Genomic DNA, 22,128 nt, shown 5'->3' with positions numbered 1-22,128 from the left:
TGGTCCACAGCTGTTTTGTGTAAAGCTCACAGAAGCTGGCAGCTGTCAACAACTTCTGGTTGATTGGTTTCGTTTGTCGTATATAATTTCGATCACAGCACTAGGGGGATTTTGGCTGTTCAGCTGCCTAAGGGGTTGACAACTGCTTCTGATTCCAGAAACCAATGGGAAAGGACAAGAATTTTTCCCGACACTTTCGGTATGTTTTTACTATGTTTTTTTTTTTTTTATTTTGTACCTGTACTCAGCGATCCAGGTAAGGTTTTGTGTCAGAGAGTAACTTACCCTCTAATTTTAACACAGAGAGTAAAATTTTCAGGGAGTAAAATGCAACACTATCTTGAAGACAAACATAATCTTGATAAATACTGCATGGTAATGGGGTAGGCATTAAAAATAATCTTCCGTTTCAACTGCTAAGGTTCTTTATCGGCTCACTGCATTTCTTCCGAGATATCACACTGACTGCAAATTAATTATGTTACCTATATTTTAACATATTCTTAAACTCAGTGAACATGTTAAACTTCAGTGTAAAGCCATACACGTAACTAAAATAAGGAAATGCATTCATAAGTTATAGAACAGTTTGTTTAATATTATAGACATGTTCTTTTAGTGGTTGCCTCGGACAATGGTTCCAGTTGGATTTGTAGCTGGACTGGGGTGTTTACTCTTCAACCTGTGTAGCTTCGAATTTTTGTTATTCTTACTGTGATTGGCTGCAAAGACAACACGGCTAGCCAGAGATTGGATAATCTTTGTTGGCTTGGTTTTTCTTGAGTACAGTTTCCTACTAGCTGAAGACATTGTATTCTGGGAGATGTAGTTGTTAGGGGAGGTAGACAAGCAGTGCAGCAAAATTCCTATGCATATTTTTACGTATTCAATTTTAATTTAATGCATATTTTGGATTTTTTAATGCATAAAAACACCTTATATGCAGGTTATCTGGACCACTGCTTGTACTTTGTGGGACCTATTCACATAACTACTCTCAAAGTTGACTAAAAATCTTACTTGTGAATTTTAGGGATTTGATTTGAGTCTAGGCACAAAACGAGAATTTTGAAATCATTCTTTTCTATCTGTATCTGATTATCTACCAATCTGTGTCTATCTCTGTCTAGCCCTATGTAGTCCCGTAGAATTTTGTTTCAGGGAAAATTTACTGTGTTAAACCTTTTAAAAATTGAACCCACAAATTAATTTCCCCCCCCCCACCCCCCCCGCCCCCACCCCCCCCACCACCCCCCCAACCCCGGGCCCAAATGCGGTCGTGGCGGGGGGGCGCGGTGGCACCCCGCCCCCAATCCCCCCCCCCCCCTACAAACCCCCCCCCCCCCCCCCCCCCCCCCCCCCCCCCCCCCCCCCCCCCCCCCCCCCCCCTCACTCGCCAACAGAATTCAAACCAGGTGAAGGGTAAGGGTAATGTCCTATCCAAGGGTATTTCTGTTTCCCCTCCAGACACCCCAAATTGTACTGCATGAGTTGGCTCAGTCTCACTGGATTTAAGATGAAGAATAGCTATTTATCTCCCCAGCGTGCCGCACCAATAGAATCATTCACTTCATTAACCCTTCATAGTGACTTTATCACACACTTCTGTTACTTCAGAAACGTAACCCCACACAGATATACAAAGGCTGTTTATCCGATTTGGGTTTTGTAAATCAGGCTTTTTGGGAAAACTATATTAAAACAATTGCATTCTGTGACTTGATAGTTGTCCTTTTAAGAAACAAAAGATCAGCTGAGAATAACAATACCTTTCAGCAGGTTCAGGCCAGCTGCAAAGCCTTTTGTCGTTGTTTTTTTTTTGTTATTAGAGTTGTGCACGATACTGGTTTTGAGCCTTAGGCAGCTTAAATGAGACTTCAGTTGGCTACAAAATGACATTTTGCCAAGCAGACCCATAACCTCTCTCATCTGAGCATTCTTTTAGAAACAGGAGGGCTCTGTAAGTACAAACCAAGGATTACATGCTTATTCACCTCCCTGTGAACGAATCTCCAAATCTCAAGTAGGACCAGCTCTCACATTGCTTTCCATTTTCACATGCCTGTTGTATTCAGGCCTATTGGTTATATTTCAGGGCAACACTGAATAAGATGCTGGTATTTTGCTACAATTTTTGGAAAAGCCAGAAAATAAAAATGCAAGAAAACAGAAACAAGTTGAATATAGATTTTGAATGCAGATGATAACTTTTGCTCCTCTTCAGTATATCGGTTTAAGCTTGCGTGTCTTTTTGTGTCAACAGTATGTCTAAACTCTGCTTTTGGCTGCACAGTTTTTACCCAATTCCCCTTCTATTCCCAGGCTTGGCTTGTTTCTGAAGTGAGTCCAATCCTCTTTGGATTTTGAAGTGGGTGTTTGCTAGACTTTGAGATTAGTAACATACGTTTTCATATCAAATGCTGTCTATGTTGGAAATGGTGACCTGAGGGTTTTGCACGAGATGGGACAGTAAGCAGACCTTCCACCACATACTTAACGGCACTAGAGACCATTCATTGAGTAATCATTGAGATACACAGGCGCTGACTCATTTTTCCAATAGGAGGTAAAACAGTTGTTGTTTAGAGATTCAGGGATAACCTGGGATGAAAATTGTGGTGTGCAGACACAAATATGTCTTTTTATTCCTTTCTGTAAAGCACACCTGTGTGGATCAAGTGATACACAGTATGTAAGATACGTGTCATGTTAAAACCTGCTATATGTTTAGGACAGTATCTAGCAGGAAATGATCTGGATAAATGAACAGTGTGAAACAATGGATATATAGGGGCATAGAGGTCTATTGCTTCAGAATGTGAGCCTGTTCAAAAAAACATTTGGATAAATTACCTACCAAACAAATGTATTATCAACTAATAAGCACCTTATTATCAACCCCATTACTGTGAGCATTCTAAACTTTCGGCTCTTTCTGAGGTCTTATATAGGTCTTGCAGCTGATTGAAATGCTGTCTGATTTAGTTGTTTGTCTTGTTTTAGATTTCTTTTTCTTTCCTACCAGTAATTTGTCCTTGATTCTTTGCCGGATTAATTTTAGCATACAGGTGACCTGCTTCTAATTGAGGGCACCTCAGAAACTAAATGAGTTTTGAACACTATCATTATATAAAGTAAGATTTTCCTGATTTAAAAAAAAAATAATAATAATTTAACTTTTTTTCTCCCCCCGTAGAGGGTAGAGCCTGGAAGTAGTGCTGGAGTGACTAGCTCAAGTGTCATCATAAAGACACTTGACAGTTCAATCCGTAAACAAAGACAAATAACTAGAAGGATTAATTTTATAGAACGTTCTTTATTTTAGACACACTTCTTCCAGTCGGGCACATAGGGTATCCTTTATCAGTCAGAGCGATGCAAACAATGCTAGGTATTGAGACAAGACATTACTTAATTTACTACACAATCCAAAGGGAACTGGGGGTGGGTGATGGAGAGGCATGGTGGTTTATTTGCTGTCATACATTAGTGGGTAGTTGGTTTACATCCACTGTGTTATGCATCAAAGAGAAAGAGTTGAGTAACCCACTGCCACAAAACAGTTAAACCGCCATGTCTCTTTACTATACTATATACACTGCTTTAAGTTCAGTCCTGAAATGTAGTAAATACGACCTTTTACTGTAATCTAGACTTCACGACATGATTTCTTGGTTTTAGACTTTAGAAAATATAGACGCCATTTCAGAATTTAATCAAACCGAAGACTCCACGGTGGCATTACGAAGAAATGCATTCTAATGCTGTATGAATCTGTGCTGATTACCTTTCAAAATCAAACAAGACCCACCCAGAGTGAGCTTGTTCTTAACCCTTAACTGCTTTGTAAAGGCAAATCTGTTTCTTCTAACTTGCTTGCAATGCAGGTCTTCTTTAAAAAAAAAAAAAAAAAAACATTGCCATTATACTAAAGTTGTTTGATGCGTACATTTTAAAAAAATGCATGCTATATAAGGGGAGAGATGAAAGGTAAACAGTCAGATTTTTTTTTGGATTAAACTGATCCTATAGATTCACAGGCAGCCCTTATTTAAAAGTTAAATAGGTCAAGAAGCCACAGTTGAATAGCATTTATTGTGTAGTCCTAAAGTCTGGAAAATCTGTTCCAGATGAGAACGCTTTTCTCATTTCAACTGAGCTAACCTTGGAGAGATGCTTTTTAATACTGTCACCAAGGACACTGGCCTGGTTAACATCACCGCCCTAGAATGAATTGATAACTGGCTATTGAAAACTAGCATGGGCAAGCTGATCTGTTGACATGTTCTAGGGACATTACAGTACTGTGGGCAGGGCATGATTTACTGAGCTTGTGGTCCGAGAATACAAGGCTTGTTATTCTGAGAGCACTCCACCCAGTATTTGCAGATGTCATCTAAGATTTGAACTAGCCATTCACTCCTCAATGCCTGGGTTAGTGTTCCAATATTAGCTCATACTGTACATAGTCACTCGCCAACCAAAATGCATGAGTATCTTCCTGACATTGTGCTCACTAGCATGCTAAGGAAGCTTCATTTGTTTGTGTTTGCTTGTATGGAAACAGAAGTGCCACAAAACAGCTGATTGCCTGTTGCTTATTTGCATATTTGAATAAGCTGGTGCTGATGTGGAAAGATACATAATTACATGTTTGCTCTAAATTATCTGTTTGTAAACATTTTTAAAGTCTCAATCAAACAATTAGCTTTGCAAGCGTAAACCATTGTTTTGTTCCAGTGTTAAGTTTATCATTGCACCAGAACCTTTTAACTCTGTTCCTGTGGTTTTTTTTTTTTTTTTTTAGGAAAATCTTAAAATGAATGTGATCTTGTGTTCAGCGGCTGACTTAAAAGTACATCTTTCCACAGGGAGTAACTAGAAAGATTTAGTTGGACTTGTTTATATGATGCACTGTGTATTTCTGATGCTATGCCTCTTCATATACAGTACTGTGCACAAGTTTTAGGCAGGTGTGAAAAAATGCTGTAAAGTAAGAATGCTTTCAAAAATAGACATGTTAATAAATTATATTTATCAATTAACTAAATGCAAAGTGAGTGAACAGAAGAAAAATCTAAATCAAATCCATATTTGGTTGGACCACCCTTTCCCTCAGGGATTTTGTAGGCATATAGTCAGGTGTATGATTAAACAATTATACCAAACAGGTGCTAATGATCATCAATTCAATATGTAGGTTGAAACACAATCATTAACTGAAACAGAAACAGCTGTGTAGGAGGAATAAAACTGGGTGAGGAACAGCCAAACTCAGCTAACAAGGTGAGGTTGCTGAAGACAGTTTACTGTCAAAAGTCATACACCATGGCAAGACTGATCACAGCAACAAGACACAAGGTAATTATACTGCATCAGCAAGGTCTCTCCCAGGCAGAAATTTCAAGGGAGACAGGGGTTTCCAGATGTGTTGTCCAAGCTCTTTTGAAGAAGCACAAAGAAACAGGCAACATTGAGGACCGTAGACGGAGTGGTCAGCCAAGGAAACTTACTGTAGCAGATGAAAAACACATCATGCTTACTTCCCTTCGCAATCAGAAGATTTCCAGCAATGCCATCAGCTCAGAATTGGCAGAAAACAGTGGTACCCTGGTACACCCATCTACTGTCCGGAGAAGTCTGGTCAGAAGTGGCCTTCATGGAAGACTTGTGGCCAAAAAGCCATACCTCCGACGTGGAAACAAGGCCAAGCGAGTCATCTATGCATGAAAACACAGGAACTGGGGTGCAGAAAAATGGCAGCAGGTGCTCTGGACTGATGAGTCAAAATTTGAAATATTTGGCTGTAGCAGAAGGCAATTTGTTTGCCGAAGGGCTGGAGAGTGGTACAAGAACGAATGTCTGCAGGCAACAGTGAAGCATGGTGGAGGTTCCTTGCAAGTTTGGGGCTGCATTTCTGCAAATGCAGTTGGGGATTTGGTCAGAATTAATGGTCTCCTCAATGCTGAGAAGTACAGGCAGATACTTATCCATCATGCAATACTATCAGGGAGGCATCTGATTGGCCCCAAATTTATTCTGCAGCATGACAACGACCCCAAACATACAGCGAAAGTCATTAAGAACTATCTTCAGCGTAAAGAAGAACAAGGAGTCCTGGAAGTGATGGTATGGCCCTCACAGAGCCCTGATCTCAACATAATCGAGTAAATAATCGCCGTAATCAGCTGCAGATTACAGTGCTAAGAATGTAAATTTTTTTCTTCAAAATATCATTCTCCCACACTAAAATCTTGCTCAGAATGTTGATTTTCAAAGATATTCTACGAGACCAATAGCAAAGGTAATCTAAAAGCCATTGTAATCGCTATCTAAGCACAGGCACATCTGGCCCTTTGTTTCAGAGGACCCTGCTTCATTCATCGCTTCATTTAGTAATGTTATAGAGCGGATTTTGAGGATTGAAAATGCATTTGTATAATCTACAAGTAAACCCACTTTTATAGGGATGTTCTTTCTTGTTGCTATTAAATTATTTTAATTTAAATATTTATATTGTAATACCCTAAACCTCCTCTGGGAGGCAGTGTGTTTACTGTGTCTACAGTGACACCAGCTGGTACAAACCGGAACAGCAGGCAATATAACAATTGCTACAGCAAAAAAAAAAAATAAAAAAAAAAATTGCTTACTTAAGAAGCTCAGCGCAGCATGGAGAATAGTTGAGTAAGTAGCAGGGTTCAGAAAACTATAGCGTTACACGTCCCCACGTGTTGCTACAACTGTTTAAATAACGTGCCTGTCATTTTTCTTATCATGGTTAACATACTGTAAGAAAACACATCCCACTAGCATGTAAAGTTAGTAAAAAAGGTACAGTTTATTGATAGAAAACAAACACAGGAGCTAGCTCTAGTCTCAGTAGGATGTGCCTGAGCTCTGGAGATTGGGCTGAGTCACCATTTATACAAGAGAGAGCTTCATCTACAGCATAGCATTTCAAATACACACATTTTCCTTATATCTTTATTAATAAGCAGTTTACTGTGGCTCTTAGAATTATGTTGTTATTAAGCAGATAATACAGCATACATCCTAAACTATTATGGGTTTTATAGGAAGGCAATGAAGTCAGTGCCTCCTCAAAATTTCAGTGAAAAAATAAAAATAACATAATATATACAGTCATCCTCGGTCAACTCGACACCCCACAGGGATGCCAGTGATCCACGGGCTCATGAGCCATGGCATTAACATGCATATAAGCAACAGAACTCACACGTTTACAGTATTACAGTATGTACACGTCTATTTTGTTAAATGTCCTTATGAAAATGGTTGAAAGAACTGCAGTAAATGAATCAATGCCAGGATACAGTACTGTACAAACTCGGTACAACTGGTACAGTTCGATTGAAATAAGAATTAATACAATAACTACAACGTTATTTTTATGAAGACAATCCAACCACAAACTGTTGACTATACTTTTAGATATAGGCTTGTACTGTCTAATTTGATGGCTTAAATAGCAAAAACACGTGCTTTGAAAGTTCTGCTGACAAGCGTGTCATCCCGAATAACCTGCGTTTTAAAGCTAACCGAGTGAGAGCTCATTTTTCGCTTCTCACACATTGTGAACTGATACTTTTAACCAGCTGCACTTGGAAGTTGCTAATGAATGGATGAACAATCTGTTTCCAGTCGGAGGTCAGTCACGTGAAACAAGAGTGTCAAGTAGATCAGTCACGTGAAGCGACAGTGTCGCGTTATCCATTAGTAGAGTTAACTGAGGGTGTGTGTCTGTGTGTCATAGTGTGTGGTCATATATATATATATATATATATAGAGAGAGAGAGAGAGAGAGAGAGAGAGAGAGAGAGAGAGAGAGAGAGAGAGAGAGAGAGGGAGGGGTAAGGGCCATGGGCAAAAACAGGCAATAAGCCAGGGTGAAAAAAAACAAAACACACACACACACTTCTATGTTTGCAATAAATTCAAACGTTTTATTTTTTAGTTATACATTTAGATTATATCCAGGCCATTTTAATAAAACATTCATCTTTAAAATTACAGTACTAGTTCTTAACACAACAGTAGGTCTACTAGTGACGTTTTATCATCTTTTCCCAACCGTATGAAACGTACATGGTTACTGTTGAGGTACAGTTTATACTTAATAAATAAATAAATAAATAAATAAATAAACACTCATTTAGTGTCAAATCACCCAAACAATTCCATAAAAACAAAGCGCACTATCATTATTTTTTTTTTATTTTTTTACTGTACTGGTTGTTTGAACTTTACTGTTTGTGACACGACGTAAGCCTGCTGAATACTATCCCCTATTGAACAATGCCATCTGTTTATTCCACAAAGCAATTTAAACTCAACAGCATTTTTTAACAGTTATATAAAAAAAAAAATAATAATAAAAAATAAAAACGTTGAATACATAATGTACAGGCAACCACATTTTTTTTTAAACAAAAAGTAAAAAATAACTAATATAAAATAAAAAAAAACTCTGCTGTTTACAAAACGGAAGCTTTAGCTTGTCAGCCTTAATTTGGGCAAAACTTGCACGTAAACAAACAAACAAACCTCTTACCGTACCGTACCGTCAACCCCTTTTCAGGTTAAACAAAATCGATTCGTTCCATCAAGGTATCCAATTGTTGCTTTCCTGTTTTTTTTCTTTTGCTCTGGTGTTAAATGTAGGCTTGACTCGCCATTCGGTACTTTCTGTTTTGCTTTGGGAGGGGGAGCGTTGATGACATTGGTATGAACGTTACGTTAACGACGAATTAGGAAAGCGAGTCAAAGGTTAACTGCATAACTTTGTTATTTTAATTGACCATTATTATTTCGCTGGCGCTACAATGAGGGAAACTACAGTGCGTATATTTACTTGGCTTGGGAAGTTGGCGGAAGGCGGTGAGCGGGGTGGCGATATAACAAGTGAAAATAGCATTGTTTTCATATTGGATACATTTGTTCAGACGATAGCTGACGGTATGCGAGGGTAATAGGGGACGGTATAACCATATATATCTATCTATCTATCTATATATATATCCATTAACACAGGCAGGCGCCTCACACAGGACGAGGAAATCCACACAAAGGCGCGAACCCGGGACCACTCGCACTAAAACATAGCGCCGATACCGTTGCACAGAAGAGCCGGCTCCTTTGCAAGGAGCGGATATCAGGCTTATGTCTCTATATGTGAATAATCACCTACCAGCTCTGCCGCTATATATATTAGCTCAAAGAGCCAGCTGCCCAACGTTTCGATATGTTGTACATATATTTCTCAAGGGAGAGATAATATATATATATATATATATATATATATATATATATATATATATATATATATATATATATATATATATTCACAAAAACAAAAATATTGCCTAAAATGGCATTTTAACCAAACCCTAGATTCGACATTCCTATATTAGAGCCGTTCTGGCTTCTCAGAGGAGGCAAATCTCTTATAAACGCCTGTCTACTATTAACCACAGTACTAGCAGTAGCAGATCATGTGATCTAAGCATAGGTTCTAATTGGAGGAGCCTGGAGAGTTTTTTCATCAGAGAAGGCAAGCCTCTGTTACAAACTCCTATCTGCTGCAACCATACACATTACATCAGTCTAATTCGTGGTTTTAAATGGTGAATCACTGCTTTACTGAGTAGGCACGATTATGAGTGCTGGAAGGAGAGTTTGACCAGAAGAAGAAATCCATTCTAATGGTAGGAACAACATATGGGACAGTAGGCAAAAACTAAACTGTGTCGCTGCTCAATAGTGTGGAAAATCATATGACTCTTTAGTTCCCAGTGTTGTTGACATGCATGGCTACGAGAGTTGCAGTTTTCCTCTGCATTTCTGCTGATTGGAAACGCCTTTCAGTCTGTCAGATAAACTACTATTCCCAGAAGACAGTGCGCGCTCATACGCTCGGTAGCATCAGTAGTGAGATGAAAGTTTCATATTTTGATATCCTTTCTCTGGTAACAAATCTAGCTGTTGGCTTTGTTTTTTTCTCTGTTAGTGTTTGTTGGAAGTCGTATTTTATATTATTTTGGCCTTTCCCAGCAGTATTTGTTCGTTGTACGGTATCTACTTATTTTGTTTAGCAAATGATGATGATAGGATGTGCTTGATTTTCGTCTGCCATTCTCCTGTCTTAACTTTGTTTAGAAAATATTGTATGCAAAGTCTGTTAATGAGTTTATAACAGTTAAGTATATTACAGAATAAACTATGATGGGCTGCTGTTTTCTTTTGTCTAGGCACTATCCTTGCACTATTGCACTATCCTTGCACTATTGCACTACTAATATGTCATTATAGATATAAGTTGTTGTAATCCTAACTTGTTGCATCCTAGCTCATATTGCATTTTAGAAGTATTATTTGCACTTACTGTAAACTATACTGTAATTAAATATTAATCTTGCATTGTAACCCTGTACAGTACTGCCCTGTAACACCTGTAAGTCTCTTTGGATAAAAGTGTCTGTCAAATAATAATAATAATAATAATAATAATAATAATAATAATAATAATAATAATAATAATGTAAAAAGTGTTGTCAGTCAGAATACAATAATACGATTCTACTGATACTGAGGTTTTAAGGGGACCCCAAGCCTTCTTCCTCCCCATTTCTTTTGGGCACCAATGGCCACTGTTTTACATACCTTTGTTGGCGTAGTATACAAAAAATGGTTCTTTAATGAAGATTATAAAATAATCTTACAGCCTCTCCTCCCCCGTAGAAAACTTTGGAAACAACAAAGTTTTCCAAATAAAATATTACAGTCCTGACAATTTTTTTTACATTTATTACTTTAAAGTCTGTTTCAAACCTCTTTTCAAAATGTCCGCTCTAGTGCACTGCCCACATTGTCAAATAGGTAACACAGCAATAACGATCCATGTTGTGGATGTATGCCTTATACATGTTATCAACAACATTTGTTTCAAAGAAACATGGAGTGAATATGGGTAATGAAATCCACAGGAATTAATTCAAAATTAATTACTTCATAACTCAGAGGAAGAAATTCAAGTGTTATTCATGTGGTTTTCAGAGGTTTTCTTCTATTATTTTTTAAGCCTGTTTGTGAGAAGAAGTAAATTATAAGAATGATAGACCTGTGTTTAATATTTAAAAATTGATTTGTATAATGATCTGAGGTCAGCAACTTGTCCGTACACTGACACGCATGTCCGTTGCAAGAGTTATCAGTGTTCATAGCAGTGAATACATCTAACACACACATACGCACGCTTATCTCCGGATTTATAAACCCTTCAAAAATCTATTGATTTGAAAGATCAATACGCAGATATGATAGGTAGTGTATAATATATTAGACAAGAGCCAAATACTTTTAATAATAATAATAATAATAATAATAATAATAATAATAATAATAATAATAATAATTTTTTTAATTATAATAAAAAAGGATGGGAAGATATAATGCATTCCATTTTCAGGGAGTCCCGGGGAATGTTTCCTTTTACTTAAAAAAATAATAAGTCATAAAATATCCATAAAAGCACATCTGTAAAAACATTGAAATGTTTTGGTGCAACACGTCTATGAAGGGATTTATTTCTTCATTGTAACAAGTCCTGTATCTCACATGCATTTTAACATAGTTAACCTAGATCTACATAAATCTACACCTGGGCACTAAATGATAATCTGCTTATTTCTTCAAAGGAAGGACCTTTTTTGTCTTTCTAAAGTTTTAATGCGTTAAAACATTTTGTGTCTTTTTATTTTTACAGAAGCATTCCTCAAATACATGACCTTCCTACAGAATTTATGCTCTCAGTTTCCATGGAAACAAATTCAATAGAACCGCACTTTAAGGACTTGCATGGTAAAATGACAGTTAAACTGTTATTGTAGCTGCAAAGATAATGGAGTTCAGGGGAAGTGTTTCGAGAGAGACCGCCTGTTCACTTGTAATGAATATCTAAATAGCTTTTGTAAAATGACAAACCTAGCGACATTATCTTTGAGTTTGTGACTCCATCTTACCATTATTTACAGTATATGCATGTAACCTGCCATGAAAGTGGAGAGCATTGCGTGAGACCGGAGTCCTAGGTTTGAAGCCATGAGTTCCAGTGCTGGGCTTCACTAGTGGCCTCCAATCTAAATGACATGCTTTTCTGAATAGCTGGAAGTCCATGTGTTAATCAATGATATACTGTAGCAGCTGAACTGCGTCCGGGACTCTCCTGACCAGCACTGCAGCAAAGCATCTTTGCGAGCCTTTAAAAGGGGAGTAGGTGTTAAAACGAGAGGAGCAGGGGTTTGCTTTTATGTAGCTTTTTTGTACAATAAATTGGCTATTTCACTGTAGTCATTTTTAGAAGGGTTGTCATGGCTACCAAGTAACACGTAATGCAAAAAATAAAAATAAAAACAAAACCAAAAAAAAAAACCAAACAACCTGATTCTTAAAAATGAACACAGGACATGTGGGTGGACTGTATGCTATGTTCCTTCATGCATTTAAGTCTGTAGTGTCCCGCATATTCAATTCTAATTGCGTAATTAAAATAGTTTCCATGGTGTCTGCTTGCCACATGTTTCTCTGAAAGTGGAGTTTGACTGTCATGTTTAGAATAAACACTGTTAATGATCATCGCTACTGTTATTTTTAATACTAGTGTGTTTGTTTTCTTTCAAGTTGTAAACACAGATTAAATGCAAGATCCTAAAACTAGTAACCACTAAAAAATAAATAATGAATCTATAATCTTGTTTAACACATCTCACTGGTCTGTATGTGTTTTCCACTGTGTAGAGAAAGCCTCAGTATTTGGAGGCAGGAGACAGGAGTCCAGTCTTTCCTAGAAACCATAGAAAAGAAACAAAATAGTGTGCTTTGAAGTCTTTACGCTTGAGAGTTAAAAATAAATTAATCCAGATACTGCATACAGCAACTGCATTAAAAATATTATACGCAGGAATTGTAGCTGTAATGCATTCCCTAAATAATGACTATATATATATATATGTGTGTGTGTGTGTGTGTGTGTATAGCCAGCAATGAGGCACCTGAGTCATGCTCCTCTGTTAAAATCATGCAAATAATGATTTATTTGTCCTCTTTTACATGTTGCTTTGCCACATTTCATCCCCTGTTATATGCATACGTTAAAAGTCTCACTGCTATGCATAGCCTCTATGCTCTTCAAAATCTTTTACTGTCCTTGCAGACTACAGAGACACCATAAGGGGATGCATGGGCAAGTGCCTCGTGATTTTTCATGGATGGCTACAGCCCTTATATATATAGAAGAAGAAAAGTAGTTAATAAACATCAGTCCACCTAGCTATCATGAAGAAAATGAAAGTCAAAACGTTCTAGCCATTTATTAATGTAGTGAGTTTTCAGTGTATCAGTTACTTTTCTTCTTCTTCATAAGTATTTCTAGTGATTGATATTCCCCCCTTATTGCAGGTTGTACGTGGGTCTCTTAAGCAGCAGTCACTCAGGGGTTTATATTTTTAATATAAAAGCCGTAGCAAATCTCATTAAACATTCATCAACCCATCAAACCACAGTTGAAGTTTCCAATATATTTCAATTACTGCCTTTCTAAATAATGAGGAAAATAGTACACTGTGGCCATTTCAGAAAAATGTTAACTCTCATAGGACCAGGATAATATAAGCATTCAGCATCTTTAAAAAAAAAAAAAAAAAAAAAAAAAAAAAGTCTTTAAAAATATGAACATATAGAAATGCCATGGGATTGTGGCACTACTGAAATGTTTAGTAGACTATAATTGATTTTTTCGTATCAGTATAGGGACATTTTAAAAAAAATCTATTTTTGAACTCGAACCTCTTTATGTCTGCATTCAGAACTTGTGTTGTGTTCTTGATGGAGAATTCGGTAGTTATTTAAGCAGTAACTACTTGGCTTATCAAGACTACAAACAGATAAATCTTCAGAGTGGAAAACATCTAAGCCAAAGTCAAGGACCTTATACTGGCAAACAAAACTGTTTTCTCCATGTTCACTAAAAGCACCCTGTAGTTATAGCTGCAATTCTGAGTCAGTTGTTGCATTGATCCTTTATCAATCCATCAATCAATATTGATTTTATATAGCGCCTTTCATAGTGGACCACCATCACAAAGCGCTTTACATGATAGTGAGGAACAATGCATAATACATTAAATACAGTGGAATACAGGGCATAGCACATTAAATACAAACAAGCATATTACATTAAATACAAGGCTATGTGACTTCTTAACATTGTGGATGCGTGTGTCATACAGAATCATACGAATAAGACTGAGTGAAAAACCTGAAATAGCAATTTAGACAGCAGCTAATAAAATATAAAAGGCTTAAAGAGCATTGAAAGCAAGAGAGAACAAGTGGGTCTTGAGAGTTGATTTGAAGTGAGCAACTGTGGGAGCCACATGCACTAAAGCTTATGAAGTTCATCCAAACTGTACTGTGTCATGTTATTGCTGGATCCCAGTGAAAGTGAATGGCTGGATCAGTCCTTTTGACATAATATTGCTCATAGGTGGGAATTTAAAAGATTGTCCTTTTAGTTTTCAGCAAACGTCATCATGAAGGTTAGGCGAGAGTTAATATCACTTTAAACTGTGGCTTCAGCCTTTCATACATATTTCATATAATAACTCAAAATATTACTTTGGCGGCTTGCTTTAAGAATCTGTAAGAAGCATGAAAATAATAAATTGATCATGTTAAGCACAGCATCTGAATTCCTCAACACTACTGTGTGTTATATATATATATATATATCTATTATATATATAGATATATATATATATAATCTATATAATATATATTATATATAATATAATATGGTCCCATATAGACTTCTTATGGAAAACTAACATTATAATTGCATTTCCTAACCTTTAGAATAAATAAACACTATATCAGAGAACCCTTGATGAAATTACTACTGTCTGTTTAGCTTTATTTTTCTTGTATATAAAGTCCATTACACTGCTGTAGCAGAACTCAGCACTACTGCTGCCTACAGTTCTTCCCTAACATGCAATTGATAGCCGTTGGAGAGAGCTAAGCTGCAGCAGATTTTACCAGAGGCAGTGAATGTGGAGGTGGCACATTATCAAGCACCCTCCTTCACGGAATGCCCAGCACCTGCGCTGTTTCTGTGCACGGGCATTTGGCACCTCGACTGGGAAAATCATCACAGGAGCAACGTGGACTGGCGCACAGCTACCTACGTGCTGCAGGGCAGGACACATTGTTAAAGGCATCAGCTGCTAATGGGCTTGCTTGAAGTCATTTGTTGATTCCAGCAGCAGCTTCTTTCCTTGGAGTCATAAAACAAACCTAAAGGCATTGGTCGCGTAAGTTCCCTCTAATTAATATATATATATATATATATATATATATATATATATATATATATATATATATATATATATATATATATATGTGTGTGTGTGTCTGTGTGTGTTATTTTTTTATTTGAATATATATACACACCATTGAACATACTAATAAACAGTTTTAAATAACTTTTATTATACTGCGTCAAAACCTCTCTAACAAGTCGTTTTGACTGCCTTGCAGTGTCAGTGGAAGAACTGGAGTCAAAGATTACAACGTCACCGAAGTAATTTGCTTAATGTGTTTTTATATATATATATATATATATATATATATATATATATATATATATATATATATATATAACATTTATTTTTTCTTCATGATTTAGGGTTGTATTTGCTGCAATATCCTTGGAGGATTTTTAAGGGAATTTCATCCTCCAGTTCGCTGCATCATTTCAGCTAAGCTTTCTAATAAGAGTGGATCTGTTTCCTAATACAGCTAGATGGTTTTATCTGAAACGTGTGGTAGCCTGGAAAACCCATAGAGCAACATAGGTATTCAGTGGTGTCCCAGAAAGGTGTGTCTGCCTCCTTTGCCTGAGAAGCTGAGGAGGCTGCGGACAGAGTGACTCTCGATCAGCCAGCTGACCCTCTCTGATGAGCGTTATTGTTGCGTGATGTTTGCCAGGATCTTCATCCCCAAGAAGCACCGACACCGGTTCGATGAAGTGGTGTCTCAAAGCCTGATCAACCGGATCTGCAGCAGGAAGAGCTTCACTGAGCAGAGCCAGAACCGCCTGCACCGCAGCCGCAGCGAGGACCGCCATGAGCGGCTACTGGTGTCCACCCGGGCCAGCTCCGTGCCGCGCTCCGGAGAGGAAAACACTGCCGGCAAGGGCTTGAGGAAGACCGCCTCCCTTGTCGCAGGCAGTTCGGGGGTCTCAGGGAACTGCAGGTAAATGCCAGGAATTCGTATTATGTAGCAGAATTAGGAATAGCCTTGCACAGACCACTTCAGTGTTTTTGTCTTAAGATTTGTGCATGGCACACAGTGCCACCTGATGGTGAAATGATATAACTGCTTTTATTGAATGAGTGAACATGATTCCAGGATCCTAACTTATGAGAAAGAGGTTTTTATTTTATTTTATTTACTTATTGAATATAGAGTTATTATTATTATTATTATTATTATTATTATTATTATTATTATTATTATTATTATTATTATTATTATTATTGCGCAAAGCTTTGGTATGACTTTGGTGTGATTTGTATACTTTTCTTCCTGTAATAATGTTTAAGTCTTAGTGTTTTCTCCCTTTCATTATTTAGCAGTCCATTGATTGCTTTATAGATCTATCATTTCATGTTGCAAAGGAAATGTAATCCACAGGGTAACAATTATAATGGACTCAAAAGCTGTTAAAAGCAAATTAACTCAGGGATTTATATGTTCTAAAGAGAGTCATCCAACATGCCATTTGTGTACAGTGTCTATTATAGCTGAAAAATGCACATGTCTCCATAACATTATTAAACAGGCTTTGCGTACAACATTTTTTTAGGAGAAAAAGTTATTTTGATAGTCACAATGCAGATGGAATAGTATTTGTTTTGACTCAGTGAACAAAAGGGTTTTTATTAACACATTTTTTTATAGAACAGAAAGTTTTTGATAAAATGCCCTCAATAAATACAATTCTATTCTTACTTTTCAAAATTATCCACTTAATGCAAATATCATAGTCCTTGGATGTTACTATAGAAACCAAGTCAGAGGCTCTAGTTTGATGTACAAGTGCATTTTATGATGATGAATACCAAAATAATTACAACATTGAGGTTTTCAAAATCCCTAACATGGAAAAAAGAATAAATAAGCGATATCTTCCAGGGGTAACATGCATATTCAGTTCTGTTTTCTGTTATTATTTTTACTGCAGGCCAAGTTATTTACTAGCTGAAAAAATCTCAAATGAATGTTACGTTTTTACATCTCTCGTTCTGTTGCAGGACAGTGCGTGTATACAAAGGCAACAAGAGTTTCGGATTTACATTACGGGGACATGCTCCAGTGTGGATTGATTCTGTCATTCCAGGTACGGCACCTTTATATATCTATATGTATATGTATATACCTTTATATATCTATCTCCTACTGCACAAAAGGCTACCATACCCACATTTAAACAACACCAACGAGACATCAGGGTATTACATTAAAGATTTAGCACACTGCGTTACCATAGATATTGCATTGCTACTGATATGGTACCATAGTACTGAAATGAATTAGCAGTTTGATTGTAGCTGCCCTTGTGCAGTCTATTAGTACCATTACCATTATAGTGCCCTGGCATTGCCAATTTGTCTGTTCGTTAAATATACTTTGGTACGATCTAATATAGGTGTGAAAACATTCTCCATAAAAATAAAGCTGAATGAAGCTTGATAATTCTGGTATGTCTGGAGAATGCTGACAGGCCGTTTGTACTTCAGGACATCCGTTTGTGAAACTCCTTGTGTCCCCAATAGGCCCTCTGTGTGACGCAGGACACCCAGTGAGTCACAGGGAAGAGTCAAGTATAGTTTAGAAACTAGTTAGCATGACCCTGTGCTGACTCAGAAACTGAGCTGGTGTGGGTGTATAGTGGCACCAAGGAGCCAACCTGACAGCCGTGGGTGTGTGCTATTACCAGTAAGCGAACATTGCACTCAAAATATCAGTAATGGAAACGTACAGCGATGTGTCATTTATGCGAAATGGGAATAAAATATTGCTCCCTGATATCATATTCCCTCTTTTTTGCTTACTTCAACAGTTTAGAGTTTATTGAATGCAGCTTTGCCAAAAACTGGGATAACAATAACAAAGCCCACCGTTCCTCAAAATAATTGAAACATTAAAGCACACCTCTGCTAATTTAGCTAAATATGCAGTTGAACATTGGATCTCAGAGGCATGATATGATTAATTCTACCCTCCACTTGTTAATAAAAAATAATTAATAATAATTCAGTATGCTGTGTCTTTTTATTCTTTAGTTTTGTTTTAATGTCACCCTGACATTATTATTTTTTTAAAGTATATTATTTTAATTAGCTTTAAGTAGTTGATTTCTAGTTCATGGCCCTATCATCACTTGACATGGTGGCATGTGTATGTCCAAGCTACCTAAATCTCTCTTCACTGTTTATTTTTTTTTATTTGCCCCTTCCTGTTCCTTCTAGGTAGCCCAGCTGAGAAAGCTGGCCTCAAACCTAGAGACCGCATATTATTTCTTAATGGACTTGACATGAGGTAAGGATCAGTTGCTTATTTTCCTGAATTGGTTGTCAATACAATTATAGCAGAATAGAGCACTGTACAATACTGTTTGTATACAAAGAAAGCGCATCTTTTTTGTAAATAATTAATCAGCTCTCCCTGACCTAATTAAAATAGCAAGTCCTATTAAAATCCTGTATGTAACTTAGAAACATTTTAGTACAAAATGACAAAGTAATCACTGAGACTGTATTCATTAGATAGTGAACTGAGTCTCAGCATGCCAGGTGCTTCTGAAAAGCTGTATTGCCAAGTGGACAGACAGCCTTTCAATGTGTAGTCAGAAAAATAGAACAAGGAATAGTGCTGTGTTCTCCTCAGCCATGACAGAATCTGGATGCCTGAAAGCAATGGCATATTTTTTATTATCAGCTGAGTAGTTTAGAAGGGCAGGCATTTTACTGCAACTGCTCTGCCCTGACACTAGCAGTGGCGCAGGCCTCCAGCAGTGGAAAGCATAGCGCTGAGATTTTGAAAAATCCGTCTGGGTATCTAATTGCTGTTTTTGGCACACATGTATTCTCCCAGAAACTGTTCCCATGAGAAGGTGGTGTCCATGCTGCAGGGAAGTGGTGCCATGCCAACCCTAGTGGTGGAGGACGGACCTGCCAGCTTTGTCATGGGTGAGATAATGTTCCCTCTTCTCAAAAGCAAAGCTGTTTCCTCCTGGGCTGGTTTACTGAAATGCAATGATCTCCTCTGTTCTCTCCCTACTCCTACCCCCCTCCTCCACTCACACCACCCTGGACACAGACCCTGAGCCTGAAGAGTCCCCCACCAGCTCTCACTCTCCTGCTCTCAGATCTCTGCAGTGGGTGGCGGAGATCCTGCCCTCCAGCATCAAGGTACAGGGTCGAACTTTCAGTCAGCAGCTGGAACACCTGCTCACCCACCAGGAGAGCTACACCATCTGCAAGGCTCTGGAGGGCTTCTTCCAGCACAGGTACCTGCAACACAGTCTTTTCCACAACATTCCCATTTGCCGTGGTGCACAAAGTGTGCACAGTAACTTTGCATTTCAAGTCCTTATATTATGCTCTACTGAGTTCCCATGGTTTGCTTTAGTTGTTAATATACGTTTATAACGTCAATATATGTTAATATATGCCTTTATCTTGTTGAACTGCAGTAGTATTTTTATAAAGGGATCTTTGGGTAATTACTGTCCAGTCTGTTGAAGAGCAGTCCTTCAGCACAGGTTGTTTCCTGTTCCAAGTCCCCAGGCAACCTAATTCCAATGAATTGATAAAATGGTTGAAAGCATATCCCTGCTGAGGTATAGCTGATAAAGCAAAAGTCCCAAAAAGCAAACAAGAAATATTGAAACTGAAAATGTGAGTCATGGATTTGTATTATGACTAGTAGAGAGCACTTCACAGTGCAGGGACTATTTTCCATGAACACACTTGCCTCCAGAATCATCACTTCTTTCATCACAAGCAAAAGCAGATTAACACTTTAAATTGAGGACCTTTCACAGCATCAGATCAGACTTGTTTCTTGGACTGTTGCTTACTCATGTAAATAAGTGTTGACATAATGGATGAAACTTCATGTCCTGCTTTATGCCATCACACATTCTCAGCAGTGCTGCACCCACAGATGTCAGACAGCTGAACATCGTACAAGATCACTGTACCAATTAGGACTGGCTGAACAAAATCTCGTTAGCTAGCTGTGATCCTTTTAAGTCTAGTCATCCAATGAAAGGCAATACATAAAACGTCTTGCTTAAAGATACCATATCGTTTTTCTAACCTTGACCAATATGATCGAAAGAACCATGCAACCACTGAGTTTTATTTCATTTTCATTCTATCATCATTATTATTCATGATCGACTTGCATAGAAGTTTGGGATGCTTTTGATGTTTACCTAAATAGAAAACTGTCCTGGTCAAGATCTCTAGTGCATCAAACTAAGATTGTTGTAAAATGCTAAATCACTCTGCCGTCACTTACTGTATACACTCAATATACTCTCTGTCTGAGCCAAAAGGCTGACCAGTATCTGAACCCTTGTAGATCTCTCCAGGTGAGCTCCCTTGTCAATGTGCCCTTGAAATCCTTGCAGGAATGTGGACACGCTGATTGTGGACATATTCCCAGTGCTGGACACTCCGGCCAAACAGGTGATCTGGCAGTTCATCTACCAGCTACTGACCTATGAAGAGCAGGAGCATTGCCAGCAGAAGATCGTGCGATTCCTGGGGTACAAGTCTACCATAGGTAAGGGATGGACTTAATTAAGGTTGGGGAAAATGAAAACATGTTTAAAAAAAAAAACGTTTCAGGGGAGCATGCTAGATTTGAACCCACATCTGTGACAATTCAAAATAATCTGTTCTTGATTAGGTAAGGGATTTTGGTTCAATATTCAGATTTGTTTGTGCAAACACAAATACTTAGAGGTGACATGATGGAGAGGTGACATGATGGAGTGAAGAGGCTACATTTGAACCCTCATTAATAGTGTAAAGACATGAACTATGAAGTTACATATCATTGAAGAGTAAAAGGAATTTCAAAAACCCTAATTACAGAAAGTGTCATTGATCTTGAGTGATGCATGTTTTGAAGTGGATATTTTATTTATGAATTGTCTGTTTTTTGATTTTTTTCACAGCAACTGAAAAGACTGAACAGGCCCCCGTAACACATCGACGCAGCAGTTCAGTGCGAGTATCATCCAGCTGCAGGGAGAGGTGTAGCGTCCGAGCGAGCACCATTGAGGAGGGGACAGGAAGTGCGTGAGGGCTCAGGGCTCCACTTAAAGTTCTATGACGCTATCAGTAGAGCTCCATTCCTACACATTAAAAACACATTGGTGATATATGACACAGTAGCTTCACCTTATTAACCTTTTCAGAAGCAGGAATCAAAGTACAGTGCTAAGATACCCAAAACCTGAAATGTGTCCCATCTTAACTGCGGAGCTGCTGAAGTATTGCCTTACATGATCTTTTACTCTGCAACAGTCCGTCTCATACTGACTCCTATTACAAATCATTTTGTTAGGGGTGTTATTGTTTTAATCTCCGATTTGCCTCTAATGGGGGTCACAGTGAAGAAAAATTATTATAATAATTTAAACGAAGAGAAAAGAAAGGATCAGAGTAGATGAATAATGTCTATTTTCTTGTCAGTAGGAATATTTCACCTGTTCATTTTGATGTGCAAAGACTTTTCTGGCAGAAATCCATATACTTTTCTCCAACAATCAAAAAATGTATTTGAATAAGCTATAGTGTTTGAAAGCCAAGCACCTTTCAACACCAGCTATGATAATAACCCCCTAGCTTTTAGCTTATGTATAACATTACTTTGGTAATAACATTTGTGCATTGAAGAATCATGAAAGGAAATATTTAATAAATTGTAATTGATGGAGGGTTTTCTTTGCAGTCTGACTTTTATTTT

The 22,128-nt window shown here is 37.7% G+C and overlaps 1 protein-coding gene across 1 annotated transcript in view; it reads left to right on the top strand.

Moving 5' to 3' along the window:
- LOC121300929 (delphilin-like) overlaps positions 1-22,128 on the top strand; it is a 48,182-nt gene that overhangs the window by 14,230 nt on the left and 11,824 nt on the right. The window contains exons 5-11 of the mRNA XM_041229919.1: positions 16,066-16,332; positions 17,394-17,479; positions 18,612-18,681; positions 19,237-19,331; positions 19,462-19,651; positions 20,783-20,937; positions 21,335-21,454. Coding sequence (XP_041085853.1) covers positions 16,066-16,332; positions 17,394-17,479; positions 18,612-18,681; positions 19,237-19,331; positions 19,462-19,651; positions 20,783-20,937; positions 21,335-21,454 — 983 coding nt within the window. The remainder of the gene's footprint in view (positions 1-16,065; positions 16,333-17,393; positions 17,480-18,611; positions 18,682-19,236; positions 19,332-19,461; positions 19,652-20,782; positions 20,938-21,334; positions 21,455-22,128) is intronic.

Source organism: Polyodon spathula, chromosome 26 (assembly GCF_017654505.1).
Source record: "Polyodon spathula isolate WHYD16114869_AA chromosome 26, ASM1765450v1, whole genome shotgun sequence".
NCBI classification, from domain to species: Eukaryota; Metazoa; Chordata; class Actinopteri; order Acipenseriformes; family Polyodontidae; genus Polyodon; species Polyodon spathula.
Note: the sequence above shows the minus strand (reverse complement) of the source record. Positions and strands in the feature narration are given on the sequence as shown.